This window comes from Megalops cyprinoides, chromosome 16 (genome assembly GCF_013368585.1).
Source record: "Megalops cyprinoides isolate fMegCyp1 chromosome 16, fMegCyp1.pri, whole genome shotgun sequence".
Taxonomy (NCBI): Eukaryota; Metazoa; Chordata; class Actinopteri; order Elopiformes; family Megalopidae; genus Megalops; species Megalops cyprinoides.
The window spans coordinates 30,898,373-30,925,783 of NC_050598.1; the positions used below are offsets into that span (position 1 = coordinate 30,898,373).

The 27,411-nt window shown below is 47.3% G+C and overlaps 1 protein-coding gene across 1 annotated transcript; it reads right to left on the reverse strand.

Moving 5' to 3' along the window:
• Positions 1-5,016: 5,016 nt before the first annotated feature.
• gigyf1a (GRB10 interacting GYF protein 1a) lies at positions 5,017-26,956 on the reverse strand. Its single transcript, XM_036548778.1, has 25 exons — positions 26,685-26,956; positions 18,150-18,699; positions 16,914-16,978; positions 16,053-16,182; positions 15,765-15,860; positions 15,163-15,277; positions 14,937-15,045; positions 14,193-14,386; positions 13,722-13,945; positions 13,096-13,210; positions 12,392-12,574; positions 11,829-11,977; positions 11,254-11,413; positions 10,675-10,883; positions 9,680-9,783; positions 9,026-9,126; positions 8,737-8,810; positions 8,219-8,353; positions 7,737-7,928; positions 7,111-7,319; positions 6,810-6,970; positions 6,213-6,376; positions 6,031-6,075; positions 5,614-5,758; positions 5,017-5,192 (listed from the first exon to the last, which is right to left on the reverse strand). The coding sequence occupies exons 3-25, from the start codon at positions 16,946-16,948 to the stop codon at positions 5,125-5,127; spliced, it is 3,117 nt and encodes a 1,038-aa protein (XP_036404671.1). The 5' UTR covers positions 16,949-16,978; positions 18,150-18,699; positions 26,685-26,956; the 3' UTR covers positions 5,017-5,124.
• Positions 26,957-27,411: the final 455 nt, after the last annotated feature.

Genomic DNA, 27,411 nt, shown 5'->3' on the forward strand with positions numbered 1-27,411 from the left:
AACCCTGATCAGCCACCTAAAAACCCATCACCACTCCAGCGGTTTCGGCTTTGCATTTGTGAGCCTGTGCGGGTTGGGTTTGTATCTGCTGGGGCTCCATGCCAGCGCCCTGTGTGGGTGTGTGGGAGGGGGCGGAGCCTCCGCGCACGAGGCAGCCAATCCGCTCGTCTCCCCCTTCGCCCCCATCCAATCAGCTCAGCTCCACTCTGTACAGACTCGCACCCTGAGTCTCGTACCTCAGCTACATGTATAGGCATTTAAAACTGGAAATTTCTTTACAAAGTCACAGAGTTCACAAGGCAAGCTATGATGTGGATAGCTCAGTTTCAGTGTCGGGGGTCACCGTGCGGTGGGGGGTTGCACACCGTCTCTGTAGGTTTGCTACCAGGAAAGGTGAGGATGGACTGGGCTCAGACAGGATGCTGCCCCCTGCCTCTCTCCGTGCAGAGACGGGGGATCTCTGTCTCCCTCCAGAACCGAGCTTTACATCGTCATGTCCGATCTGGTTTAAACCCAGGGCCCATATGTACAGTTAAGGCATGTCAAATGACAACAACAAAAAAACAGATTTAAAATAAAATTAAAACCAGAATTTAAAAAAGGATGAGAAAAAATAAAGGTATGAAATGTACATTATTTACAAGGCAGCCGATGATTGGGTCGAGGCGGGGACCCAGGCTGAGAGCTCACATCTCAGCGCCCAGCTGCATCGGTCCGGTTCCGCTTCTGCGCGCCTGGGGTTGGGTTGGGCTGCAGACGCAGGTGCCCTCTGTATTTCTGTACGAGTCCCGCCAGGCGTGGCTGGGCATGCGAGCGGGCGTTAGCTCTGCCCGTCCTGCGCAGACATCTTCACGGACGCAGTTCCCGGGCTGCGGTCGTTCGCGGTGCACAAACTCACTCCAGAGTCAAAGGAATAATCCAAGCAGCCAATCAGGGCACGGCGTTTCCCCTCTGCCAGACGCGAGCTGCCCGGTAACACGGTTCAGTCCGCTGGGCGAAGACTCTCCTCGTCTCGTGCGGAGTTAGGGACCCACAGTGGCTGTGTCCTCCCCCTGCCACCGCTCCCGCTGAGGAAGAGCGGGGGCACACCTGGGCCTGCTGACCCATATGGGGGGGCGGCCTTGCTGGCCTGACCCCCCCACGCCCCGGCTTCTCCCCCCAGAACAGAGCCGTGTGCCAGCAGGAGGAGGCCATCTCCCTCCTACCCACAATGCACTTCTGCAGTTCCCTGCACGGGACAGCGAGGAAAGGGGAGAGTGACACAGAAATCAGACTGAAACACAGGGGTCAAAGGTCACTGTCCTCTTTTCCAACACGGGCAGGGTGGGACAGCTGCAACCTACAAAAAAATAACAGGAGAAAGATGGAGAACAGTGTGATTATCAGTGAAATCTGCACGGCGAAAAAAAGACTTCTAACAATGTGCTGACGATATGTTGTGGTCATGTGCACTGCATACTACAGCCTAAACAAACATCAGTGGCTGCGGGCACAGAATCACATACCAGGAGCAGAGTCTGCCGCTCGGAGCTGGCCGGAATCTCTCAGGTAACCGCTGACCCTCCAGGGACCAGACCGGAACTAGAAGAATTCCTGCTTTGCAAAGTTCTTTGTTCTTCAAACAGACAGAAATAAAAGGCCTTTTGAAGCAATCCAGAGTTCAACCTCACTCCTTCCTTCACCACACCCACTACAAACTCCAGCATGTTTTCCCTTTTTCCTCCCTTCTTGCTGTTTAAGAAACACTCCTGGAACAGGCAGTTACAACACTCTTTTGTTTCTTGTTTCTGTAGCTAAGGGTTCGAGCTGAATCCATCTCTCTGTCTGCGCCCCTGCTCCACTCCCAGGAGACAGCAGCAGATGGGGCATGTAGTTCTTGAATCAAAATCCAGTAACAAAAAAAGGTTTGCTTGGAGAGCAAACTTTTCAATTCACCAAATTTCCTTCATTTCATATCAGGCATCCTTAGTTTTTTAAGCTTTCCAAGGTATATAAAAATATGTATTTTATATATATGTATGTACAGGAAAGAGGGTAAGTTTTTCCATCCTTTTCCAGTGAAACAGCAGCAGTTTGTGGAAAGCATCTCTGAGGTCACCAAGAGATCAGCTGACCTCTCCTCTTCCTCCTCCTCCTCACCCCCTCTCTTCCTCTCCGCTGGAAAGACAAAGATCCTCACATTTTGATTTTCAAAGTGCAGAGGGAGGGGTTGGGGAGGGGGGCTCCATCCAGGCCTATGTAAACTCCTCTTTTTCACTCCAGCTTTCCAGGCCCATACCAGCTTACATCATCCCCTCCAAAACAAAGGGAGACAGTTATGACCACACAGTTCGATCACACATGACTGTGGAGGTCATATTTACAGCGATGAGAAATATATTTGTCCATCTTCTCCAATATATTTCTTGTTTTTTTAATGTTTGTTTTAAGCAAAAATATATAATCCTCCAGGAACTGAAGACATCCCCACCCCACAAAAAAACTTGGTTAAAGCGAAGATTGTTTGTTTCCATGTTTGTGGATCAAGTACCAAAAAAAAATCCTCTGCTCTTATTTAAATTTAGCAAAAATAACAGAATTTTCTTGCATTTCGTTCTTTAAAAAAAAAAAAAAAAAAGACAAAAATAAACAGGCTGTTAAAGCCAGAAAGTACAACAAAAAGTTAATGAAAGGTCACATCCAGTGATCCTCAGTCCTGCTAACCAAAATAAAAGTTAAAAAAATGGAAACCATCTTTGATTTCTTTTGAAAAGTTCTGTTACTGTAACCCTTGTTTTTTGCACTTCGGCTCCAACATGTCCTTTAGCAACAGCCGTTACCCGGGTAAGAGGTGGAGCGTCAGTTAACTCCTCCCCTTTTGAAAAGGACGCAGGGCAACCGCTCGCTGTGACAGTCCATACAGCGGAGGTGCATCCTGCCCACCCCACAAAAAAAACAAACAAACGAAAAACTGCACCCACAGGAATCCTTGTGGTTTGTAAACGAGGAATAGAAAAGTTGTTTTTTTTTGTTTTTGTGTGAACAGGATTGTAGCGGCAGTGTGTGAAAGTGGCCATCCATGTTTCTCTTTATGTATTAAAAAAACAAGGAGCTGTTCTCTTCGCTTTCTTTTCTGTTTTGTTTGTTTCTTTTTTCTTGAAGTGAAAACCCGGCATCATCTCGAGTTGCTTTTTTTGTGTTTTTGTTTTTTTTTTTTGGAATACATTCAACATTTTTCTTAAGAAAGAAATAACACAGACGCACTTCAAGGAGGCAATGAAACAAAAAAATTCAGGAAAAAGAAAAAAAAATGAACAAAAACTGTAGCAGCCTCAAGTGCTCCAAATCATCGACCAAATACTTTTTCACTTTGTATATAATGTTCATATAAAAAGAAAATTCAATTGCAACAACAATGAATAGTAACACAACATACTAACATTGGTGCACTGACCTGCACACAAACAGTTTGATGCTATTTCCTTTAATAGCTCAATTAGAAACTATACCCATTCCATTCACTGGGTTAACAGAAGAGTTAACAAAAGGCAATATTATAGCATCCAAAAAAATAAACTGAACTAGTTTCCCCAAACATCATCCCCAGATTAAACAACACGTCTTCAAATATACAATTACATACACTTTGCATGTTTGTTTTCATAAATAAGTACAGAACAGCAAACATAAAGGGCAACCAGAATGACTCAAGACACTTATGGAACTCAACTTATATAAAGCAGATATGCAAGGGAAATAAGCCACCTCACAGCCCACTCAGTTCATCACACACACACTTGTTTAGTCCTCACTCACACACACGCACAGTGACCACATCTCTGTGGCCAGTTTATAGAATCAGGCCGACCCCCCCACCCCCCACCCCCATTTCATCTCCTCATATCACTGTCCAAGAGGCATGTTGGATGGAGGAGGGGTCTCACTGCACCCCCACCCCCCAAAAAATAGAGGACAAGTGGTAGAACAGAACACAGACATAACGCTACACATTTCTGTACATATGCATATATCTGGATTGTTTTTATCTGGGGATGAAGAGCTGGTGAAAGAAAGGATGTGTTGTGCAATTACCCTCTCTCTCTCTCTCATGCATGCACACACACACACACACTCTCATACACACACACACACACACACACACACATATCCATACAAGAGGTCTCAAAAACACACACGACTGCCCATGAAATACAAAATTCTGGTTTAAACACAATGACAAAATGGCCTCTCTTTTACACGTCTTGGTAAGCAGTGAGAAAAGATGCATTGTGCAGACTAGTATGTTTCCAATGCACTCGCTCGCACACATTCACAAAAATATCGCTCTCTATAGCTAATCTATCTTTTTGTTTTTTGTTTTTTTTGTGTTTTTAGTTTTTTTTTTAGCAAGTGCAAATCTTCAAGTTTTTCAATCCATTTTTAATAGCTTTACTTTTTATATAAACGTTTTTTTAAAAAACAAAACAAAAAACAACAACAGTGTTTGTCTTTTCGAGAAAGGATTTGTTTCTGATAAGGTTTACAAAAAAGGCTCCCCCAACCTTTGACTTTTGATTTGCCACCTCTTTTCCTTATTCCTCTGAAATATAACCTTCCAGGTCAGATGTTATATATACATATATGTATGTGATTTTATACATACATATAAAATCACACACACATATATTTGTGTTTAAAACCCTATTCAAATCCCATCTGAGTAAAGTGCATTAGTAAGTTTAAGGTGCTGTCGTAAGTGCCAGGGGATTCGCTCCTCTCCCCCACCCCACTGCCCCTCTTGACCGGGGCACAGGACTGCCCAGCTCTCCTGGGGGGTCAGTAGCGGTGGCAGCAGTGGTAGCTATCAACCCCCCCCTCCCCACCCCCACCCCGCAGACTCGGCCTTTGGCGCCCCGCACTCCACCATCACCCCCCTCATTTCCACACACACCCCTGCACACACACCCCTGCACACACACACACACACACACACACACACACACACACACACACACACACACACAAATATCCTGGCTTTCTCCTGCCCCGCCCTCTCCCCGCCCCCAGCCCCGCCCCTAGCAGTGCACATTCGTCATCAGAAGGTCTGATTATTAGACCAAGGCCTCAGGTAGCTATTGCTGTGGATCAGTAATCCTCCACCACCTCCATCTCACTCAGGCTCAGTCTGTCTCCAGCGCTGTGGAATGAGTATCCTGCAGGGGGCAGTACACACACCGTCAGGCAACACTCGCACGAGGCACAGCCTGCATCTCCTCACAAAACAGACCGCTCTGCTTCCTGACGTTCTGCCTCACCCGTCACCCCTTTGAGCCCAGCCAAGCCACAATACTTCTCACAACACTGTATGTGTGATGGTGGGGTCACACTAATGCACAGCATGCTGGGAGTTTCTGTATCACCATGAGGAGCTGACATGTGGGCTGTGTAATATGACATCCAGGTACCTACAAGCATGTTAAACTATCTGTACTACCAGGCGTGAACATACTAAATGACCAAGCATACCTGCTTATCTTACTACACACAGTGACAGTCTGCGGTCTGGGACACAGTCAGGTATAGCATCCTGGGCTCAGAGGTATGAAAAGGTGACCTTTGACCTGCGCAGCCTACCTAGGATGCTGGGGTCAGAGTGCAGCATCATGGGGGGTTTCTTCTTCATCTTCCCCCCCTGGGGGTCGTAGACCCCCCCCTTCCCGGCGTGGGCTGCCTGGAACACTGACTGCAGGGTGTTTGGATTCACCCCCCGCATGGAGTCCTGAGAGAGAGAGAGAGACAGAGACAGAAAAAGGGAGGGAGAGAGAGAGGAAGAGGTAGGGGGAGAGATAGCAGGAAGAAAGTTACTCATTTTTTTTTATCTTAACATTTTGTGCATGTTTATGTATATTTTTCTGCTATGTTAAACTTTAAACACAAACATTAATAGGGTTCTGACTAAATCAGTGATTTTTTTAGTAACAGAAATGTGTGATGTCATTACAAATTTGAGGGATTTGTCACAATTCTCACCAAGTCAGAAAGACAGCTTACCTGTAGAGGGAAGTTCATGGTCAACCCGGCTACTTCTTTTGATAGCTGCTTGGGAAAGGAAAGTTGAACTATATTAACTGCCAGCGTTGCGTGCTCACTCGCACACACACACACACACACATGCGGGCATGCGCACACTCACACATGCACGCACACTCGCGCGCACACACACACACACTCACCTGCTGCTGCTGCCTCTGGTGGTTGGCTTTCTGTTTGGCACGACGCTCCAGGAACTGTTTGGCGAACTCTTTGGCTTCCACGGTGTCCCCCAGGTAGGAGCGGATGAAGTCAAGGACCTCATAGGGGGACTCCACCTCCTTCAGGTACGCCACGATGGTGGCCACTGCACAGAACCACAGCAAGCAAACGGGGTTATGCGTTTGGACCAGAACACCACATTTAAAGGCTCTCACTGCAGTCACACCATGAAATACGTTTGATTCTGTCATTTTTCTTCAACTACCATCATTTCTGTTTTCTGTTTTTATTTCTCCCTTGTTCTTTGTATTCGCATTGTTATTTTTACTCAAAGACAAAGTCAGAAAAGTGAGGTGTATTCATGTTTCAAATGCAGCACTGGTTAAATCCTGCTATGCTTCTGAATGCTTGAATCCCTCGAAAAGGTGCAGGGAAGTCATGCATGAAAGACAGAGCTGGGAATTTAAACCGGTGTGTAGGACTGCAGAAAACATGTCGGTCATGATGTGTCATTTCCTGCTGAGGGTCCGCCACTGCAGGGCTCCTGACCCCGGGTGGGGTGAGAGAGGGAGCGTTACCGTGGAGGGAGGAGGAGGAGTTGTTGGCGGAGGTGTTGAGCGCATGCAGCATCTGCTCGCACCAGGTGGTGAACCCATCCTGAGGCTTCATGCCCTGCAGCAGCTTCAGCAACTTCTCCTCTTCCTCAGTGCGCTTGCGCCTGTTCATCATGAACTGCTCACTGCGGGACAGAGACACACAAACACACACACGCGCAGACAGAGAGACAGAGTTCAGCCGGCAGGCTCCACAGGAGCCAGGCGTTCAGGACGCGCGCGGGACAGGTGACAGGTGACAGGTGACAGGTGACAGGTGACTGACCTGAGGGAAGGGCTGCTGCGGCTGTTCTTCAGGCCCATGTTTCGGAGGCCAGCCTGGTTCTTCACCGCTTCGTCCCACATGCCTATGCCCGTGCTGCCGCCCCCAGGCTTGCCCTCCATGCCCGCACCCCCCCACAGCCCCCCGGCGCCCTCGCCCCACTGACTCCCCAGGGGCGACACGCCCGCGTTTCCCATGGACAGGCCTCCGTGCTGGGGGGAGAGGGAAGGGCAGGGGACAGGAAAGGGGGATGTTTAAAACTGCAGTCCAATGAATAAAGTGAAGCAACAGTTTTGACCTCCTGTCAAATAACCTTAAATGTGGTTTCTCTCAGTTCTCACCCTGTCTCTCTGTGGTTTCTCTCTCAGTACTCACCCTGTCTCTCTGTGGTTTCTCTCTCAGTACTCACCCTGTCTCTCTGTGGTTTCTCTCTCAGTTCTCACCCTGTCTCTCTGTGGTTTCTCTCTCAGTTCTCACCCTGTCTCTCTCTGGTTTCTCTCTCAGTACTCACCCTGTCTCTCTGTGGTTTCTCTCTCAGTACTCAGTTCTCACCCTGTCTCTCTCTCTGGTTTCTCTCTCAGTACTCACACTGTCTCTCTCTGTGGTTTCTCTCAGTACTCAGGACTCACCCTGTCTCTCTGCTGCTGCTGCACTCTCTGCTGCTGCTGCTTGTGCAGCTGTCTCTCGGCCTCCTGCTGCAGCTCCAGCAGGCTGAGGGCCTTGCCCGGCTTGGGCCCCCCGCTCCACCCGGGGCTGGGCTGGGCCGCCTGCTGCTGGCTCTGCTGGAGCAGCTTCATGATCAGCTCCTGCTGCTGCCGGCACTGCTGAAGAGACACACGCTGCTATTTATACCTGCATACAGCCCACCCACCGTCCAATCTCAGCTCCGTGTGTGAGAAAAGAAATCTGAATAATGGCCATTCCAGATACGCTTGTTATGCAGAAACATTCTTCATTGAGAAAATGAACGTGTCTTTGATTGGTCTGCTTCTTGTAATGAAAAATGGATGGTATGCTCTGATTGGCCAGTTTCCATGGAACAGCCTGGAAACTGGGTGGTGCCCGCGCAAGCACGATGACTGGCTCTAGCTCAGCGGCTCCTCTTCCTCACCTGTTTGCGCCGGAACAGCTCCTCTTCCTCTCGTCTCTTCTGCTCCTCCTGCTGCCTCCTCTTCTCCTCCCTGCGCTTCCTCTCCTCTTCCTCACGCTTCGCCCTGAGTTCCACGTCTCTCCTCTCCTGCTGGAGCTGCGACCGCCACGCACACGCGCACACACACACGCACACACACACACACGGGTCAAAATTACAGACACAAAATTTAGCTGAATTTAAACACCTGGGGTTTTGTTTAAGGGGGATGAACAGAAAGGTGAAGTACTTTTTACCAACTGAGGGAAAAGTAACACACACAGGTGTGAGCTACACACTTTCACAAAGACGTTAACATGACTTTCGACAATCTGTTTCAGAGGCTGTGAGTGGGGTGCGTCACTTTAGAACACACAGAGGGCAGGGCCCACCACATGCTATAAAAGGCTGCCTATAGGTCCACACATCCTGGATTGAAACACACGGATTATGATGAATGGGATTTACCCTCCTAACAGGTAGGGGGCGCCTGCTCTTACCTTCTGAAGCTGTTCGAGAGTTGGACCCTGAGTTGAAGAATTCATTGTTAAGTCCCATAAAGAGGCTTCACCGCCTTGATAGAGAAAGGGAGAGGGGGGTGGAGAGTGAAAGAGGAGAGAAAAGACAGGATAAGATTGGGGAAAAGAGTCAGTATTGCTGTGTTGTAAACATGTGTGCGTGTGTGTGTGGCGTGTTGAGGATGTGTGTGTATTGTAGGCGCGCGTGCGTGTGTGTGTGTATCCGTGTGTTGTAGTTGTGTGTATCAGTGCGCAGGTGAAGATTCCGCACCTGTCTGCTGTGAAGCTGAGGTATGCATGTCCCACATGGACCCTGTATCTGGCACCGACATCGACCTGTTCATCGAAGGCATCATACTCTGCTCTCCACACCTGCCATAAGAAAACAGCTGAACACCTGCACATCTCGATACACACCTACTGAGCTAATACACCTGTACTTAATACACACCTACTGAGCCAATACACCTGTACTTAATACACACCTACTGAGCCAATACACCTGTACTTAATACACACCTACTGAGCCAATACACCTGTACTTAATACACACCTACTGAGCCAATACACCTGTACTTAATACACACCTACTGAGCCAATACACCTGTACTTAATACACACCTACTGAGCCAATACACCTGTACTTAATACACACCTACTGAGCCAATACACCCGAGTATCTTAGTCCATACTCACTGAGCACCACAACTTAACTTAGTGCACATCTACTGAGCATCACACCTGTACTCGCTATATTCCAACAGGGCCTCACCTGTAGTTAATACTACATTGTTACCGGTGTGATGGCTCTTGGTAAGCGCCCACTCTAAGCCTTTAGACCTGAACACACAGAGCACACTGCAATCCCATGCAGCAGTTCTACCAGGCTCTGAGACCAGAGGGGGGGGGGTGTGGGGTGCGGTACCTGTTGATGAGCTGGAAGAGCTGCTGCTGCTGGAGCTGCTGGTAGAGAGCTGCTGCAGCCGCCAGCTCCTGCTGCTTCTTCAGCCTCTCCTGGTCCATGTTCCCCTGCGGGAAACAGGAGCAGAGCGGTCACAAAAACGCGATCACACAGACACGGTCACAAAAACATGGTCACACAAATACAGTCAAACACAGAGCAATCACAAAAAAATGGTCACACAAACACGGTCAAACACAGAGCGGTCACAAAAACATGGTCACACAAACACGGTCACAAAAACACGGTCAAACACAGAGCGGTCACAAAAACACGGTCACACACAGAGTGATCACAAAAACATGGTCACACAAACACGGTCACACACAGAGCGATTACCGGAACACAGACACATCAACAAAGGTATACAAACACAGTCATGTACAGTGATCACACACATAGTCACACCAACACAGACACAAAGAGCAGTCATGCAAACAAACTTTCCCCACAATCACAGCACAACAGACTGCTCTGAACTACTGTTACTGAAAATGCAAAGCTTTTCACAGAAACACAGCCACTACACTGACCCTGCCCACTGCATCCCACCAGAACACACACACTGAGACTGTATTAACACGCACACACACACACACGCACACACACACACACACACACACACACACACACACACACACACACACACACACACACACAAACACAAAACACACACACACACAAACACACACACACACAAACACACACACACACACACACACACAAACACAAAACACACACACACACACACACACACAAACACAAAACACACACACACACACACACACACACAAAACACACACACAAAACACAAAACACACACACACACATACACACACACTAACACAAAATACACACACACACACACTAACAGACCACGTCACTGCACAGCATGGACACACACAGCTCCTCCCCCGGGTGAGGGGGGGGGGCAGTTAAACACCATGTCTCTGACTCACTGCGGAAGCTCGGCTCGGCAGAGGGCGTGGCGGTTGGCTCACCAGCAGGGGGGGTGGGGACGGACCCGGGGCAAAAGGCACGCGACCCCACATCTTGATGACGTCCCCCAAGGGCTGAAAGCCCTCGTCACACCCCCGCTTCACCAGCAGGGTCATGCTGAAGTACCCCGCCTGGAACCACTCCGACATCTCCAGGGTGGTGAAGGGCCCTTGGGGGAGAGTGAGAGGGAGGAGAGAGTGAGGGTAAACACCTGGCCAGGTGCACTGCTCTAATGCCTCTGCACATTTAGGGAAGGGATCCACAGGTACTGCAGAACTGACATTCAGTCCAGACATTTTCCCAGGCACTGCCATGCAAGCCCTGTCTGTGTGAGAGTGCCCCTGCAGTGTGGCCTGTGCGTGTGTGCGTGCGTGTGTGCGTGTGTGTGTGTGTGTGTGTGTGTGTGTGTGTGTGCGTGCGTGCGTGCGTGTGTGTGTGTGCGTGTGTGTGTGTGTGTGTGCGTGTGTGTGCGTGTGTGTGTGCGTGTGTGTGTGTGCGTGTGTGTGTGTGTATGTGTGTGTGCGTGTGTGTGTGTGTACCCTGTATCTCTCCCTGCGGGTCCTTGTAGAACCACTTCATGGCGGCTTCGTGGGAGAGGGGCAGGGCGGCGGCCGTGTTGCGGCTCTCCTGCAGCGTCTGAGTGAAACACTCCTCCTCCAGGGACGTGTCCTGCAGAGACGCCACCATCTTCTCTGCCTCCTGCCAGAGACAGAGAGAGTTACACACACACATACAGACAGAATGTTACACAGAGTTACACACACACACACACACATACAGACAGAATGTCATACAGAGTTACACTCACGCGCACACAGACAGAATATTACAGTGTTACACACACGCATGCACACACAGACAGAATATTATACAAAGAGAGTTACATACACACACATACACAGACAGACAGAATGTTACACAGAGAGAGAGTTATAGACACACAGTATCATACAGAGGAAGAGCAAGAGAGAAATATTACACAGACACACACACACACACACACACACAGAATCCACTCTTCTCATGACCCAGGTGCACAGAGAAAGAGACATTAACAACACAAGCACACATAAAGGACACAAACACACACACCCCCTGTGTGTGACAGCCGTACCTGTTGCAGGTGCTTCATGCCCTCTTCATCCTCAGTGTCGCCCCCCGGTGGTGGGAGGTCAATAGCAGCAGATGAGGAGGGAGGGGATGAAGACAGGCTGGAGGTGGTGACGGGGCTTAGCTGAGTGATGCCCCCTGCTGGTGCAATCTCTGCATGACAACAGATCCAACGGAAAGTTACACCACAATTCACTGAGCGTAGCACAAGCTAGACTGTATGTGGAGATAACATGCATTATGCTACATGCATTATGACAGGATTTTTGCTTTCAGACATTAGTGATGACAAACTGATATTCCAAGAATGCAGTGAGGGAGTCTCCACCAGAAAGAACGCGTACAGCAGGTCTTTTTCCTGTTCCACAGCATGAAGCTTTAATAACCAACAGAAGGAAACACAGCCTGGCGAGTATGAACGGATGCAGTGCCACTCAGCTAACCGGGTTTGCCAAGTGTTACTCGGTGCAGGTCAGAGGGATGAGAGTGCTGCTGGCTCTGCCTGTATGGGCACGGCTGAGCTGTGAGTGCTCTGATTGGCTGCTGAGATGGCGAAGCGCGGCGTACCTTCACTGGACACCTTGCTGGCCTTGGTGGGGTGCGCACTCGGGGCCTGGGGGGGCTCCGCTTCGCAGGGAGCGGGCTGGGGCTCGCTCACCATGGCGGGAGGGGCCGCCGGCGCTGGGGGGGAGGGGGCAGGGGCAGATTTCACCTCCCTCTCACCCGCCACACCGGCTTCCTTTGCTTCTGCTGGGGAGGCGAAATCAGATGAGAAACAGGATTAAAATAAAGCAGCCGGGTGGACCAGCCTTTTACCTACAGAAGCACATTAACACCAGTTATGGCGTTTGGCCACTGGCTGCTTATGTAGCTGCACTGCTACATATTAGCCAAAAAAACTTGCTGGGTCGTTGTAATGCACACGTAGTGAACAAGATATTTAGCTAACAAGACAGATAACAATAACTAGCTAGCTAATCAACCAGCTCATGAAACCTGCGGATAACCCATAAACCAGACATTTGTTCGATAAACAAGTATCACTGAAAACACTTTCAGGGAGAAGTAACCAAACAAAAAGGCACCGCTTTTCTTACGGAGCAGTTATATATCAAAATGCCTCTTTAGTGTAAGTAAGGACAGAAGTTGTCCCAAACAGACTGATTTCTACATCCTGCCTTCTCTCCCTCCCGTTCATTTCAGCCGACCCCCTTCGTGATGCCAGAAAATGTTCATGTTGGGGGGGCCTCCGGTGAAAAGAACACCCTCACCTCTGCCCTCGCTGCTGTCCTTCCTCTCTCGGTCTTGGCTGTTCTCCTCCTCCTCCTCCTCCAGGCCCTGGAACTCCAGCTCTTGCTCCTCTGGAATGGGGTCCTTGGAGCCCTTCTGTAGGGACAGAGAGCAGGGCTGCAGCAACCACTCAAATCACTGCATCACGACCAGTGGCAGAATTTCCAAGATGGCGGACACCAGACTGTCAACCAGGAATATGCAGCCGCAGAGTAAGCTACAGAAACATTAGTGGGGAAAAGTAATATTGTTTGGATTTCTAATATACTCGGCTATGCTAAACTCGTCTGTAAGCAGCATACGGCTGATTGTTCCATGCGCCAGGCTCCTCTAGCTCCAGTGTAAATAACAGTTTAATCAGCCTAAAGTGAGGTGTTACCACCCTGCGGCAAAATCAGTAAATACATCTGTCTCCCCGACAACGATGACAATAAGATCAGTCTCCCAGGACAGGACAAGACCAGCGTTTGCACTGGTATCTTAATAGCTGATCATATGATTTCTGGAGGGATGTAGTGACAAACACAGACACTCGCACGTGCACACACACGTGTACACACACTCACATGCACACACGCTCTCACACGTGCGCACACACACACGTTACCTTGATGGGGAGGAAGGCCCCGGACGAGTCGAAGGTGCCCATTTCCCCGTCCTCCTCGTCGGTGCACCACTCCGGCAGCCCGTCCCGGTCGTCCTCCTGCCCCTCGCTCCCCGCCCGCCTGCGGCCCCCCTCGGGGTGCTCCCGGAAATCAAACTCAAACTTCCGCCTCCGTCCCTCCCCCGAGCCGCCGTGCTCACGCCAGCCTGCCGAGCGGGGACCTCCGTCTGAGAGCAGAGAGAGAGATGAGAGCGGGAGGGAGAAGGAGGGAGTGAGAGGGAGTTGGGGAGGGAGAGTGGGAGACAGAGTGAGAGCAGAGATGAATATAGGAGGAGGCAGTGAGAGGGAGGGCAGACAGACAGCGAGAGACCGGGAGGGAGGGAGAGAGGGAAGAACAGTAAGTATCTGAAACAGCGTCACAGCCTCTCTGATTGATTCCAGCCATGTACACTGCAGACCCCCCCCCCCACGCACCGTCTCTGCGCGCGCCCGCCAGCCTCCAGCTGCCCCCCGGCTCGCCCCCGTCCTCCTCCTCGTGCTCCTCTCGCAGAGTGCGCCAGTTCTCGCTGTCCGAGCGCGTGTAGTCCTTCCGCGCCGCGGGCCCCGCCTCCTCGAACCCCACACGCACCCCGTCCCGCCGCAGGGGCTTCTCGAACCTCCGCTCACCTCTGAGAAGGAAGAAATGCGGGAAGTATGAGACAGCGCCAGCTCGGTGCACCATCAACAACCCGCAAACAACTTGGCATCGAATGTAATAATACAGTAATAATAATGCAAAGAAAGCATGTGGCAGACATATTTTACTTATGTATATTTCTTAGATTTGATAGTTGTAACTATCTTACAATTGTGACATTTGTTTCTTCACTGGTCTACCTGTACATTTCTTTGGTTTATTTTCATACAGTGTACTACGCTCTCGCAATATTGGCAAAATGCATTTCACACAATTTAAGCCTGCTGAACTGAAAGCTATCAGCACAACACACCCAACCGCTCTTCCTTCTACACTTTACTGGAAGCATTTTCATTTCATTGCATTTCCTGTGCGGTTCAATGAGAGAGAGAGAGAGAGAGAGAGAGAGAGAGAGAGAGACAGAGAGAGAGACAGAGAGAGAGAGATAAAGAGATAGAGAGAGAGAGAGAGAGAGAGAGAGAGAAAGAGATAGAGAGAGAGAGAGTGAGTCAGAGAGAGGCGATGAAGGGGAAGAGGTGTACCTGTCGTCCCAGCTTTGGCTGCGATGGATCTCTCTGCCGCTGCGGCCGAAGCCCCCCTCCCCATCCTCAATACTTCTTTGGTAGAATCCGCTGTCCCCTCTCCCCCGGCCTGCAGGCACGTAGACACACACAGACACAGACAGGCGTGTGGTTCAGTCGCTGCCTTGCAGATCCACTCGTGCAGGTTCCTAAATGGCAGTCAGGATTTGGGTCGGCCCACTCTCACCCCTGCCGCCTCTTGTGCTGCCTCGGCCCCTGGCCACGCCTGCGGGGATGGCCCCGCCCCCTTTTCCCATCAGCCTCAGCACAGCCACACTATTCACAGACATGGAGAAGTTCCTCTGGAGGAAGGAAAAAGAAACAAGGTTAAAAGTCCAGCAAAATCTTCACAGCGTGTACACAGCTCTATTCAGGAAAACAAAAGCAAGGCAAAACATCACGGCTTTATCTCCTTTCCGTGTGCGTTAAAGATACATAAAAATACACATTAAGTCAACATGACACGCAGGTGCGTTGAGTGTGTTTTCCGGCTGACGCGCAGGTGCGTTGAGTGTGTTTTTCAGTGTGCTGCAGGCTGACGCGCAGGTGCGTTCAGTGTGTTTTTCAGTGTGCTGCAGGCTGACGCGCAGGTGCATTCAGTGTGTTTTTCAGTGTGCTGCAGGCTGACGCGCAGGTGCATTCAGTGTGTTTTCCGGCTGACGCGCAGGTGCGTTGAGTGTGTTTTTCAGTGTGCTGCAGGCTGACGCGCAGGTGCGTTCAGTGTGTTTTTCAGTGTGCTGCAGGCTGACGCGCAGGTGCGTTCAGCGTGTTTTTCAGTGTGCTGCTGACCTGCTCCTCCTCAGTTAGAGGCACCAGGGCCAGCGGCTGCAGGGGCTCATCCTGCAGAATAGCAGCAAACTCCTTATCCTGCATGTCCTCTGGGACCTACACACACACACACACACAGACGCACACGCACACAGACGAAAAAAAACCACACACAATCAGCACAGCTCGTTAGAAAACAAATGAACAACCAAAAGCACTTGAGTCCACTGCCCTGACCTCGAGTTCCCCCTCTGTCTCCTGACCCCGCCCTCACCTTGTCTTTGGAGTAAAACGCCGGCACCTCCTCACCTTGTTGTCTTTGATATAAAGTGCTAACATCTCCTCTCTGCCGTAGCGGTACTCGGCCAGCTTGTACTTTGGCATGGCAGGGGAAGGGGGTGGGGAGGTCACACTCCCCCCACTGGATAGTGCACGGAGCCTGGGGGAGAGAGGAGGGGGGCAGGGTCAGCACCACAGGCACTGGGACAGCACAGTGCTTCCTCCGGGGCTGCACTATCTAATGCTCAAAAACAACCTGCCTGGACCGGTATTATGAAGTATTAACCTTCGTTTGGCCATGAACCAACAATGCAACAGGCAGCCTAATCCATCAGAGACTGGTAGGTCCTGGGTACGGAGCGAAGACTACCCGAAAGATTAATATCCACATAAATACTGACTTTATCTGGAGGAGCTGATGTGTGAAAAGCAAAAGGACGCACTTACTCAAGCACTGCAATATGGTTACAAGCACGTTTTTACTTGTGAGCAGGGGCTAAAAACAGCTTCTACACCACACAGTACAAACCGAGGCGTGGAGAGGCAGAGCCATGAACAGAAACCAAGAAAAAAAAACTTGGAAGAAATGAGTGTTTCTGAGTAGGAGGGAAGAGACAGGGGCTGAGGGGACAGGATTCGGTGGGTAGAGGAGTGAAGGGAGAAAAGCAGGAAGGCAGCAGAGAGGGAAACCACCCCTTCCGTGCCATGGCTACAGAGGGCATCGGCAGAGGGGAGAGCTCAGCACAGACAGACAAGGACAAGAAGCAGGAGAGAGACGGAAAGAGAAGGATAGAGAGAGGAGAAAAGGAGGGGAAAAGAGAGGAGGAAGGAGGAGGAAAGGTGGAGGAGAGAGGGGAGAGCGTGGTGCTGACAGGTGGAGAATCCTCTCACCATTCTGGGCCGAAGTTAAGTGTCTCAGCAGTCATATTCCTCGAGTCCACAGAGGAGCTGAGTATCTGGCCGGACAGAGACAGGGTGGGTTAGCAGCGGGTTGGGCGGGGGGCCGCGTCGGCCTCAGGGCCACACCCACAGCCTCGCGGGCCTCACTGGCATCTCAACTATTCCAAAACGCAGTCCCAGGAACGCACCGAGGAGCTGCTGAAGGTCAGCGCCCTCAGAGCCCGTGTGGGCCGCACAACTGAAAACTTTCCCTGAGTTTACTTTCCAAAGCAGGATGGAGCTCAAGCCTCTATCTCTGGGGGCCTGGCCTTAATGCGAGGACTAACTCAGCTTGAAATGACAGTGTTGCGCATGTAATGAAGAAATAAACTCTTGCTTAAATTTAACCTAATGTTATTGTGGAGCACTCTGAAAATCAAACATTGATGAACACTGTTTTACCTCTAAAATCACAACAGGTACACATAAAATTAATTTCTGAATGTGGGCAGTCAATGGGTTAAACAAACATGTCAGTACGACACTTCTGGCTCTCAGGACCCCAGACAGACAGATGAATAGTGTGGGACACCTCTCAGTCTGGAAAGAATCACCCTTTTTCAGCCTGATATATTGCATCATAATGGTTCAGCCTCAGAGCACTGCCTAACCTGTGACTGGATGACCTCTCTGAGCCACGGTCCAATCACAGCGAGTAAATTTCCGGCACTTCCCAACCTTTGCCCTGTCAGTCACACGGTCCTCTGGGCAATGACCAGTCAGACCCCTCGTCTAAAATGGAAGTACACAGTGCTGAAGACTAAATGAAACGACTGACTGTTTCTTTCCAGACAGAAAAGTCCTGACACATCATGTTAGTGGGGCAAAATATTACTTTATACTCATTTTTTTCCCTTATTTGTTGGCTGTGGCTGGAGAGAGAAGACTGTATAACTCATTGACCGACTCCTGCAGTAACAACATTTTACCACCAGAGGGTATGACCAACAAAGAGCAACAGCTGCTGAACAGTGCATGTTCAGTCTTTGTTTTTACGGGAGGGGAATTTAAGCCTCTGTTGTGACAAGTTCCCACTGATGCCAATAAAAAACCTGTCTGCCTGCAGCGTTAGCAGTTATGAAATGTGTCCTGCGGGGAACGGGAAACAGCTACACTTCAGACTACATGCTGAGTGACAAAAAGGAGGAGTTTGTGTCTGTGTGCGGAAAAACGTGGATGTACTCTCACCCCGTCCAGAAGAGTGGACCAGGCTGGGCTGTGCTGGACCGGGCTAGACTGGGTTAGGCTTGGGTGAGAAGGCTGAGTGGTGCAGTTTCTGGGGACGCCCCAACAGAAAGAGAATAGCTGCCTGAATCAGGGGTGGGGGAGAACAGGAGGAACGGGAGACGAGACTCCTCTCACAGCCCAAAAAAATAATAATAAAAAATAAAAATAACTGAACAAAAAAAGAAATGACACAAAAAAGCAACACCGTATGTCGAAAAAAGAAAAATAAAGATGAAAAACTATATAACACCAGGAACAGCAACAATGAAACTAGCCACGATATAACATAAATAACAATATCAAAAATCAAGTCCAAAAAAAAAAAACAGCTGAAGAAACAGCTGACAGGAGGCAACTCTCACTCCCTCCTTCTCCCTCTTCGTTCTTCTCCCTCTTCGCTCTTCTCCCTCTCTCTGTCTCTCTGTCTCCAAAAGAATGTGGTTTCAGGTATTTCCAGGTAGCCTCTTGGCTTACTTTTATTGATTTTAATTCTTTTCTTTCCTCTAAGCTCCTGTGGGGGGAAAGAAACAGAGAAAGAGAGAAAGAGAGAGAGAGGTTATTACTGCATACTGCATGTTACCAATATTATTCCATCAAGTACGGACGTTTGTAACACCGCCTTGGCCCTGCTGTACATGGCCTGTAAAGCCACACCCACTCCCCCTCACTCCTGTACGAACATGTCAGTGAAAGAATACATAAAAACTCAATTACACTTTATTCCGCACGTGAGGACATTCCAACTACCACATAAATACTTGAGTTGCACGTTGACTGTAATTAAGACTCTGTGATTAAACAAATCCTGTAAAACTATTTTCACGTAACATTACAATAGTTATTTATATGATACAGGTGCGAGTGACGTCACTTTCCTACTTGCTACTCATGCATCCTGAGGGCTCTGAATGACCCATCAACACTAACATGTTCATGTCTATATGCCAGCCGGAGCACATAGCCAAAGAACCTTTGTTACAGGAAAGGAGACCACACTGTCAGGAAGTATACAGCTTCAAAACCCTGTGATTGAAATCAATAACTCCACAAATGGCACAAGAGTAGTGGAGATACACTATAAGGCCAAAAGTATGTGGACACCCCTCCTGATTACTGAGTTCAGGTGTTTCAGCCACACTGATTGTTAACAGGTGCATAAAATCAAGCACATAGCCATGCAATCTCCATAGACAAACCTTGGAAGTAGAATGGGTCGTACTGGAGACCTCAGTGACTTTAAACGTGGCACTGTCATAGGATGCCATCTTTGCCACAAGTCAATTCGCAAAATTTCTGCCCTGCTAGATCTTCCCCAGTCAACTGTAAGTGCTATTATTGTCAAGTGGACGCATCTAGGAGCAACAACAGTTCAGCCATGAAGCGGTAGACCGCGTGGGGCTGCCGAGTGCTGACGTACGTAGCACGTAAAACCCGCCTCTCCTCTGTTGAATCACTCACTACAGAGTTCCAAACTGTCTCTGGCTGCAGCATCAGCACAAGAACTGTGCGTTGGGAGCTTCATCAAATGGGTTTCCATGGCCAAGCAGCTGCACACAAGCCCAACATCACTATGCGCAATGCCAAGCGACGGCTGGAGTGGTGCGGGGGGGGGGGGGGGGGGGGGGGCAACTCCATATTAATTAATAATATAGGTGCGACGGTCAGGTGTCTACATACTTTTGGCCATATAGTATTAGAGTGCTGTGCTAGCAAAGGGTGACATCACCCCCTAGAGCAAAACCACAAGTGCAATTAGTTCCTTGGGTTGGAGAGCTCAGGCCCATGGTACAGTGCTGTGCGGCCAGCAAGCTAAACTTTCCCCACATACTTAGCTACCCAAAAGAAAATGATCTGATATAAGTTATTACTGGATAGAATATTCACAAACTAAATATCTGATTGCTACAGCTCTACTCTTTGATAAAATACAACAATTCACAGATGTGGAGAACTGAAATTTCCACATTCTTCCACAAAACAAAACGGAACTGGCTTCATTAGTCTTGGTTGTTTAATGTAAGACAGCTTTACGCAAACGCTGAAATTCGACACGTAAGGTAAAGCTGACCTTCTGTCAGACTTAATCATATGCTTCAGGATATCTGCCCTGAAGGCAAACTTTTGAAAAACAATGGCTGTTTGGTTGGCTAGGGAAGGTACCTAGCAATGGAGTTTGTGTGCCGTGTTGAGAATTCCACAAATGTTAGCCTATAAATCAAAAGCTAAGGTCTAAAGAACCACCAAGGGACTTAACTGGTTCTCATTTCCACTGGCCCCTACTCAGATAGGAAGAAATCTGGGACAGTGAATATCCGTAGGTAATGGAGTGTCAGGTAACTGTTAACGAGGCTTGCAGAAGACCTTGATGTTGTGTTTATGTTACCATTGCAGGCAGTTTATGAAAATTAACGAAAATTAATCAATATAAGCTCAATATAAAATTAAAACTGCAGCCTAGATTTCATATTTTAACCTAAAATGAGAATATTTTCAAGACTGTGTGCCCCAGCAGTACTGAAAATGACAGAGAAACTCAGAAGAGGTCGCTCATCAAGCCTAAAAAAACCTAGCAGCACAGCGTCCTATTCCCAGAGCATTTCTGCTAGCTGAATGGGTACCTGCTACCAGCAGTCTCGGGCTAACGGTAGAGACCTTCCCCGGTTTAAACCAGAGCATCTCAGAACGACGGGTTTCCCATCAAAAACCTACAGCCAGACATCCGAGGCAGTTTAACAGCAGCTTTCAGGAACAGCCAGTCTCTCTTTTACACGCCGAGTCCCCCACAGCAGGTGACTGAAACGCTGTGGAATGCCCTTTGGGTTCTGAAGGACAAAACAGCGTCACAAGAAAAGCATGTCTGTTATAATTAATAAATTACATTACTTCACCTTTTAAAGTAATAACCAGCACCAGCTAGAGTACCACAAGGATTCTGGTATCAGTCACTTAATGTACTTAACAGGGAAAGTTTAATCAGAGCCCACTGGACAACTGAGATAACAACTTAATTTTTTCTTCATATTTTAAAAAAGATACACGTCTTAAACATGGATGAACACAGGCCATCAGATATGTGATGGGTAATGTTTGATTTATTCTGTGTCTTTATGTGAAGCGATACCATTTTGTGGTAAGAGATATGCAACATACTTCTCATTACATTTTTATTTAAACGTTACTTTAAGCACGAACATAATAATTATAGTGAATTACTCACATATTAAGCACTATGCTACAAAGTGATCTGCATTCACAAAGAGAATGTAGCTGTAGTTAGTTAGAATGATTGCTTCCAGCACCAATTAAGCTTAGTGAGGGTTATGTGAAAACTCTGTGTGTCCCTCTGTAAAAAGCACTGAAAAATGTATGTAGGAGTGCTACTGTTCGGTTTTTTAAAACAGCACATTTTGCGTTCCCTCCCAGTTTGCTATTTACCACCTATTCCATATGCTAACACTCATGCATTTCTTTAGAAACATACTAGCCCATTGGAATTACTGTCCCATAGTTCATGTAAGTAGAGCAGTCCTAATGGATGACTGGGCTCATAAATAAATAATGTTTAAATCAGATATAACTGTTTAATTAATTGTTCCACAGCTTGATACTTGTGGAAAAAATTGCAAAAATAATAATGTACCTACAGTTAAACTGTAGCCTAGTTCATGATGTTACAATGGCATTCTCTGGCACTGAAGCTTTGTTTTTGGACGTGGAGCTGCCCTATCTCACTGACCAACCACGTCTCACCGAGGGTGAGCTGTGCGCCGCTCGGGAAATTAAAGATGAGTACATTTTACCTTGCCTGTTTTTGTGAGTTAACAGTTGTCGTTTAATCAGCACTTAGGTTACGCGCCAAGCGCAGATAAAGACCACCCAAATAACAGACAATGCTGCCTCTGGCACAGCCAAATGTCACAGTTGATGTGCACCCCCCCCCCCCTTTCAGTTTGGTTAAAACAATTGAGCAAAGCTGCCAGCTCATATCACACTTGTTTACGTGCAGTGAATTGCATGGTCATGTAAATATTTGAATCCACTTTAAACTGCGTGATGCTGTTTGAAAGGAGAATTGTGCATCCAGAGGCCAATGCAGCAGCTCCCTCCGTTTCTGCACTGATGACACTAGGCTCTGTTTGTGGAAGGACAGAACGCAGCTTGGTGATATTGTTTTCTTCAACATCAAAAAAATCCGAAGCAAACCTTGTGATAAATGAAAATGTTCAATATTTAAAGAGGAAGCACCTCACATGAGCAGGTGTGAGAGTGAGTGTTCCAGAGAGTGTTCTCTCTGCTTAGCAGCTGTTTAGGTCAGCAAACTCACAAAGCAGGACCCCTCATGCAAATAACACTTCTAGTCCACAGGATAAAATAACAACATGGCATTGTGCCAAACACCATTTTTATTAAGAGCAAAGCAAAACCAAAAAATGACAAATAGGTCAATTTCAAGATGAAAAGAAACAGGTGCAGTTCTGGCAGTCGATAAAGTGATTCCATGTGCACTCTACAGGTCTGTCGTGGTGGCAAAATATTTATTATTCAGAACTATTAGCACTTCTTTTTCTTGGTTTCTATGGCCCAAAATGTAGGGCATGCAAGTTGGCTGAGTAATTTAGGAATGTAGGTTTTAATGATCATGTTCTCACATGGGGACTTGTACCTCAGACTAACTGTCACCGGCAAACAGAGGAACCCCAAGAAATTCAGTCTACTAAAGGGAAAATCAATATTTATCCATATTTATTAGTTATGTGGCACATTCCATCCACCCACTTTGAATCTTTCATTTCGCATGTTTTTCAATTTTAAATGTTAATCTATTCACATTTTTGGTTGAGCTCAAGAGATAAAGTTTGAACAGAATAAATCATATCCATCTGTATAAGATTCACCAAGTGCATACTAATGTACCTGTTTGTTCAAGGATAGGCTTTTACATGCAGCTACGTACGACATTCTTAAAATCCTCTAGTCTCAGCCAATCAGAAATGCAATAATTTGTCAGATTGGGCCATAATGATTGGTCTTTATCCAATAAATCACCGTATAATCATTCAATTACCTTTATATTGGTTCAACTACAGCCACTGTAGTGACAACAATACAAGCTGGGGTTACAAAAGCTAGAATAACCGCTGAATAAGCAGGACCCTGGCAAAGGAGAACACCATGAAGCCAGGTTTCTGAGCAGGTGCTACTTTAGATGCTACTCAACTGTGACAACTATCCCTGTGAAACCATTTTCTTCTTTCCATTTCAGCTGGATTTTAAGCAAATAAAACATATGTGCTATCTTTTTAGCTAGCAATAAAAGCGCTAACCTGTGTAGCTAATAATGGTATTTTTAGGAATGCTCTGGACTCAACTAGATCCAACACCCTGTTCACCATGAGGCTGGCAGTAGAGATGCCCCATTCAGTGGGCATGGCTGTTACAGGAATATAAAGACTTTTTTTTTACTCTTGATAAAGCGCCCACTAACTTTCTCCCATGCCTATGAGCTGCAGGAATGATGTTTACCTTAGCTGAAATCACAGGTTGGGCATCTAAAGACAGGAAAAAGAGTGGCCCCCTTGGGGTCTTCTTTGATTCACTGGAAAAGTAATGTAAGCTGTAAGGAATGCAAAATGCAACCACCCAGTGCCTGCACTCCAGCACCTACCAAAGAACCTACAGCAGAAATTTATTTAAATCACGTTTCTTTTGATATTTGTGTTAAAAGAAATGTGCATTTCTACTTCAACCATTTCCCACTGTTATTAAAATGAGCAAAATTACTGCAGTTTTGGGCAAAAGAGTACAGCCATGCAGAAGCAGTACACAGCGTTTCTCAAGCGTTTTTTTTGGGTTTGACATTTTAAGTTGACAGCTAAGCTACAGTAACGTCAACAAGTGGCTCAGTTTGAACTTCTTTAATTTATTTTATATGGAATTACTTTTAGCATGTAGATATTTGAATGATTTCAAATCCACTAGCAAATGTTTAAGGGTTAACATCCCAAACAGCGGCATTCCAAGCAGGGAGGAAGAGGACTTGTGTTGCTACAGCGGGAGTATAACTCTGTACCTGTGACCTCTGCAGAGACGCATAGAGACATTCTGGAAATCTTACATGAGGGAAGAACTCCCTCTTTTTCCCCCAGAAAACAGTAAAACAGATAGCTAGCTCATAGATAGTTAACACATGCATCACTTTGTGATGATTTATCTCGATAGAGTGAGTGTACTGCTTAAAGGTGAGGACTATTTAAAAAGAATACATCTAAGGACTTGGTCAAGGTCTAGTTCCATCACAACCAGTCATAGGTTATATTTGCTGGAAAAGAAAAACACACTGATGAAATGTCCCCAATACTGATAATATTCAGGGTCAGGAAATGCATAATAAATTTGAATATTCAGTGTGCATACATTAGTATTTGGATCACTTTCTCCATGACAGTTTTCAAGACAGAGGTCAAACAGGTCATTACGCATTGGCATACTGATTAAGAAGCACCATTTCACATGTCTCCTCATCCACTAAGCATTTAACAAAGGAAAATATTAAAGTATTCGATTGCCTGGGAATATAAACCACTCTACACTATGCTGGTTATTCTAGTGAGCTCTTCCTTACCATTTCCAAAACACGTATTTTAAAATCACCATTTTCTACAGACGTTGTGGTTATGAAAGGGAGTACAGGCATGCGCAGTGAAATGCAGACTTTGCGTTGGTATGCATGAGGGCAAAGCGTAGTGTGGCTCAGGAACAAGGATCATAACCACAAGGCTGCAGCTTCAATTCCAGTGTGAGATGCTGCCTATTGTACACTTGAATTACACCACTAAGCATGCAGCTGTGTACATGGCTGTGACCCAAAATGTACAGCATACAAGTGACTGTGGTTAAGAGCATTGGCTAGGTAAATAACATCATGCAAAGGAATGTATCATCTTGCGAAGCTACAGCAACCACAAAAAGAAAAAAAAAACAAGAAAGGCAACATGCTTTATTCTGACTCCCCCAGTCGCCTAGACGGGTCTTTATAGCAAAACATACCTGGAATATGGAAATGAACCCCTTCTGCACATGGAAAATACTATTATTGGCACTGCTTTGGCACTTTGGAGCCCAAAGTGAAGCACTGTTCAGGAGAGATCACTGCCATTGCTGACCCCTGCAGTAGCTACCCTTCAGTTATGCCTCTATGTCAGACGTACTTCACTAATACAAGCGAAATATGATGAATATGCAATATGATCCATAAACAATATGACGAAGTTTTAACCATCAAACGCACACTCAGAGTGTGGTCTTGTGCACCGTGCAACAGGCACACATAAAATTCTGATTCGGAGGACGCGTGGGACTGCGGTACTTCCGCTCTTTCCAAGTTTTTTTTTATCCCCAGCAATCCCGCCGGGGATCCAAACATTCATAAAACGCTTACCATTTGACCAGCAGAGGAAATACACATTTGTGCATAAATTAATCTCGATCATATCTCTCAGTAACAGAAAAATAGGTTGCCGTCAAATTGATTTAAGTAGCAAACTGGAATCCAGACTCTCTCACATTTGGACAAACTGTTCTGACGACTAGCCAGCTATGCGATCTAAATTACAGATGATGAATAATACAACTCTGCTCTGATCCAAGTGCGCTGTATAAAATGTATTGAACGTAACAGCGCTTGGCATCTAGCTGTCTTCCTGGCCGATGTTGGCTGGATTCGGCGGTCCAGCGCAGAATTTCCCAACAGCCATCGTCCGACTAAAACTGCACCTCTAAATCGGCGATCGTTGCACATTCTGTGGTGTAACTAACACGTAAAAGAGCCTCGACAGCTAAAGTTGGTTATATCAATCACATACCACCAGAGTAACTGCTGAACAGAGATTTAACTTGGCGATCTGGCGGACATTAACTGCGAGGTTAGCTAGCTACCTTGCAGGCTAACCCGGCTGTCTGCGAAAGCGAAGACACTTCACAATTGTTCATTCATCAAAACCGAAGCCATTTCACAATCCCAGTACTTATGCACCGGGATAGCCAGATAATCTTTACGATCTGAATCGTTTCTTCCAAAGTGCATGTATTTCCTTTAACACTGGCTTTAAACGTTACGAGGATGACCGGTATGGGCCTAGGTCGATTGGTTGGCTGGGAAGCGCTGCTCTTGCTAGGGATGCCAGTTATGGCGAAGGGGGCGGGGTGTCACCGTGAGTACACACATCCGCCCCCCCGATTCCCCACCCGGCCGCCCCTGCAACTCTACGCCGCGGCTTTCTGCGGCCTACCACGTACACTTCTTAAGATAACTAAAAATAAGAACCGTAACCACTGATAACGGTGTCAGTGCTAACGCTTCGATCGCACCCCGTTTCACTACACACCTCTGACCAGTAAATCTTACAGCTTAGCCAAGACGCCAATGGTTTAACTACCTGACTAACATTTCACAGAGTAAGCCTTCTGCACCGTTAAAGGAGTCCATTTGGCGCTTACCTTCTCTCCACAGACAGCAAGCCAACGTAAATTTCTCAGCTGTATTTTTGTGTATAGTCCTCACTGTTTATGCATTTGTCTTCTCTCTTTTAATGTCGTTCTCCGGTGAACCCCGATGTTTAATGCGTTTATGAAAATGTCTGATCTGTTTTCTTTAATAAACTGTTTCTCCCCCTCCGACAGTCGCTGCGTGTTTATGTTGTTTGTGTTTTAAAAAGATGGCCGTCCTACCCGCACCACGTGACCCAGAAGCCAACGTCATGTCAAACGTCACACATCTCCATGTGCCCCTGGTTTTACTACATGATTACTGCGATTATTACATTTTATTACATGTTGCATACATTATTACTATTACTATGATTATAACATAGTCGTAGTAAATGTGGATAAGGATCAATATGTCTTTTTCTAGCCAGGTGATTCAATGCAAACAACGCACTACGATGCAATGATCTAGCAACAGCTTCGCTAATTTTATGTGGCTTCGTGGCTAGACTGCAAACCAAACCATCGCTAATATGTACAGCTGACATTCAACTGGCATCCTACGTGTGTAGAAGCAAGGTGAGAGAGAGACTAGACCCAGCTCTTGTATCTCGCCTTGTACTTAGCTAGCCAACTGGCAAAAATCACAATGTTGATATACCACGAACGGTCACTCTGTAGGCATTCCATTGATTACTTCCGGTTCACTTTGTCGTGAGATAGGTAGCAAGTTATCTAG

Bases quoted from the DNA above. Each gene is read 5' to 3' on its own strand.
- gigyf1a (XM_036548778.1), bottom strand. From the start codon at position 16,948: ATGACTGCTGAGACACTTAACTTCGGCCCAGAATG. The intron at 11,978-12,391 runs GTACGCCGCGCT...GTTGTCATGCAG, and splicing joins CAGCAAGGTGTCCAGTGAAG to AGATTGCACCAGCAGGGGGC. The intron at 7,929-8,218 runs GTGAGGAAGAGG...TCTCTTCAGCAG, and splicing joins AGCTGTTCCGGCGCAAACAG to TGCCGGCAGCAGCAGGAGCT.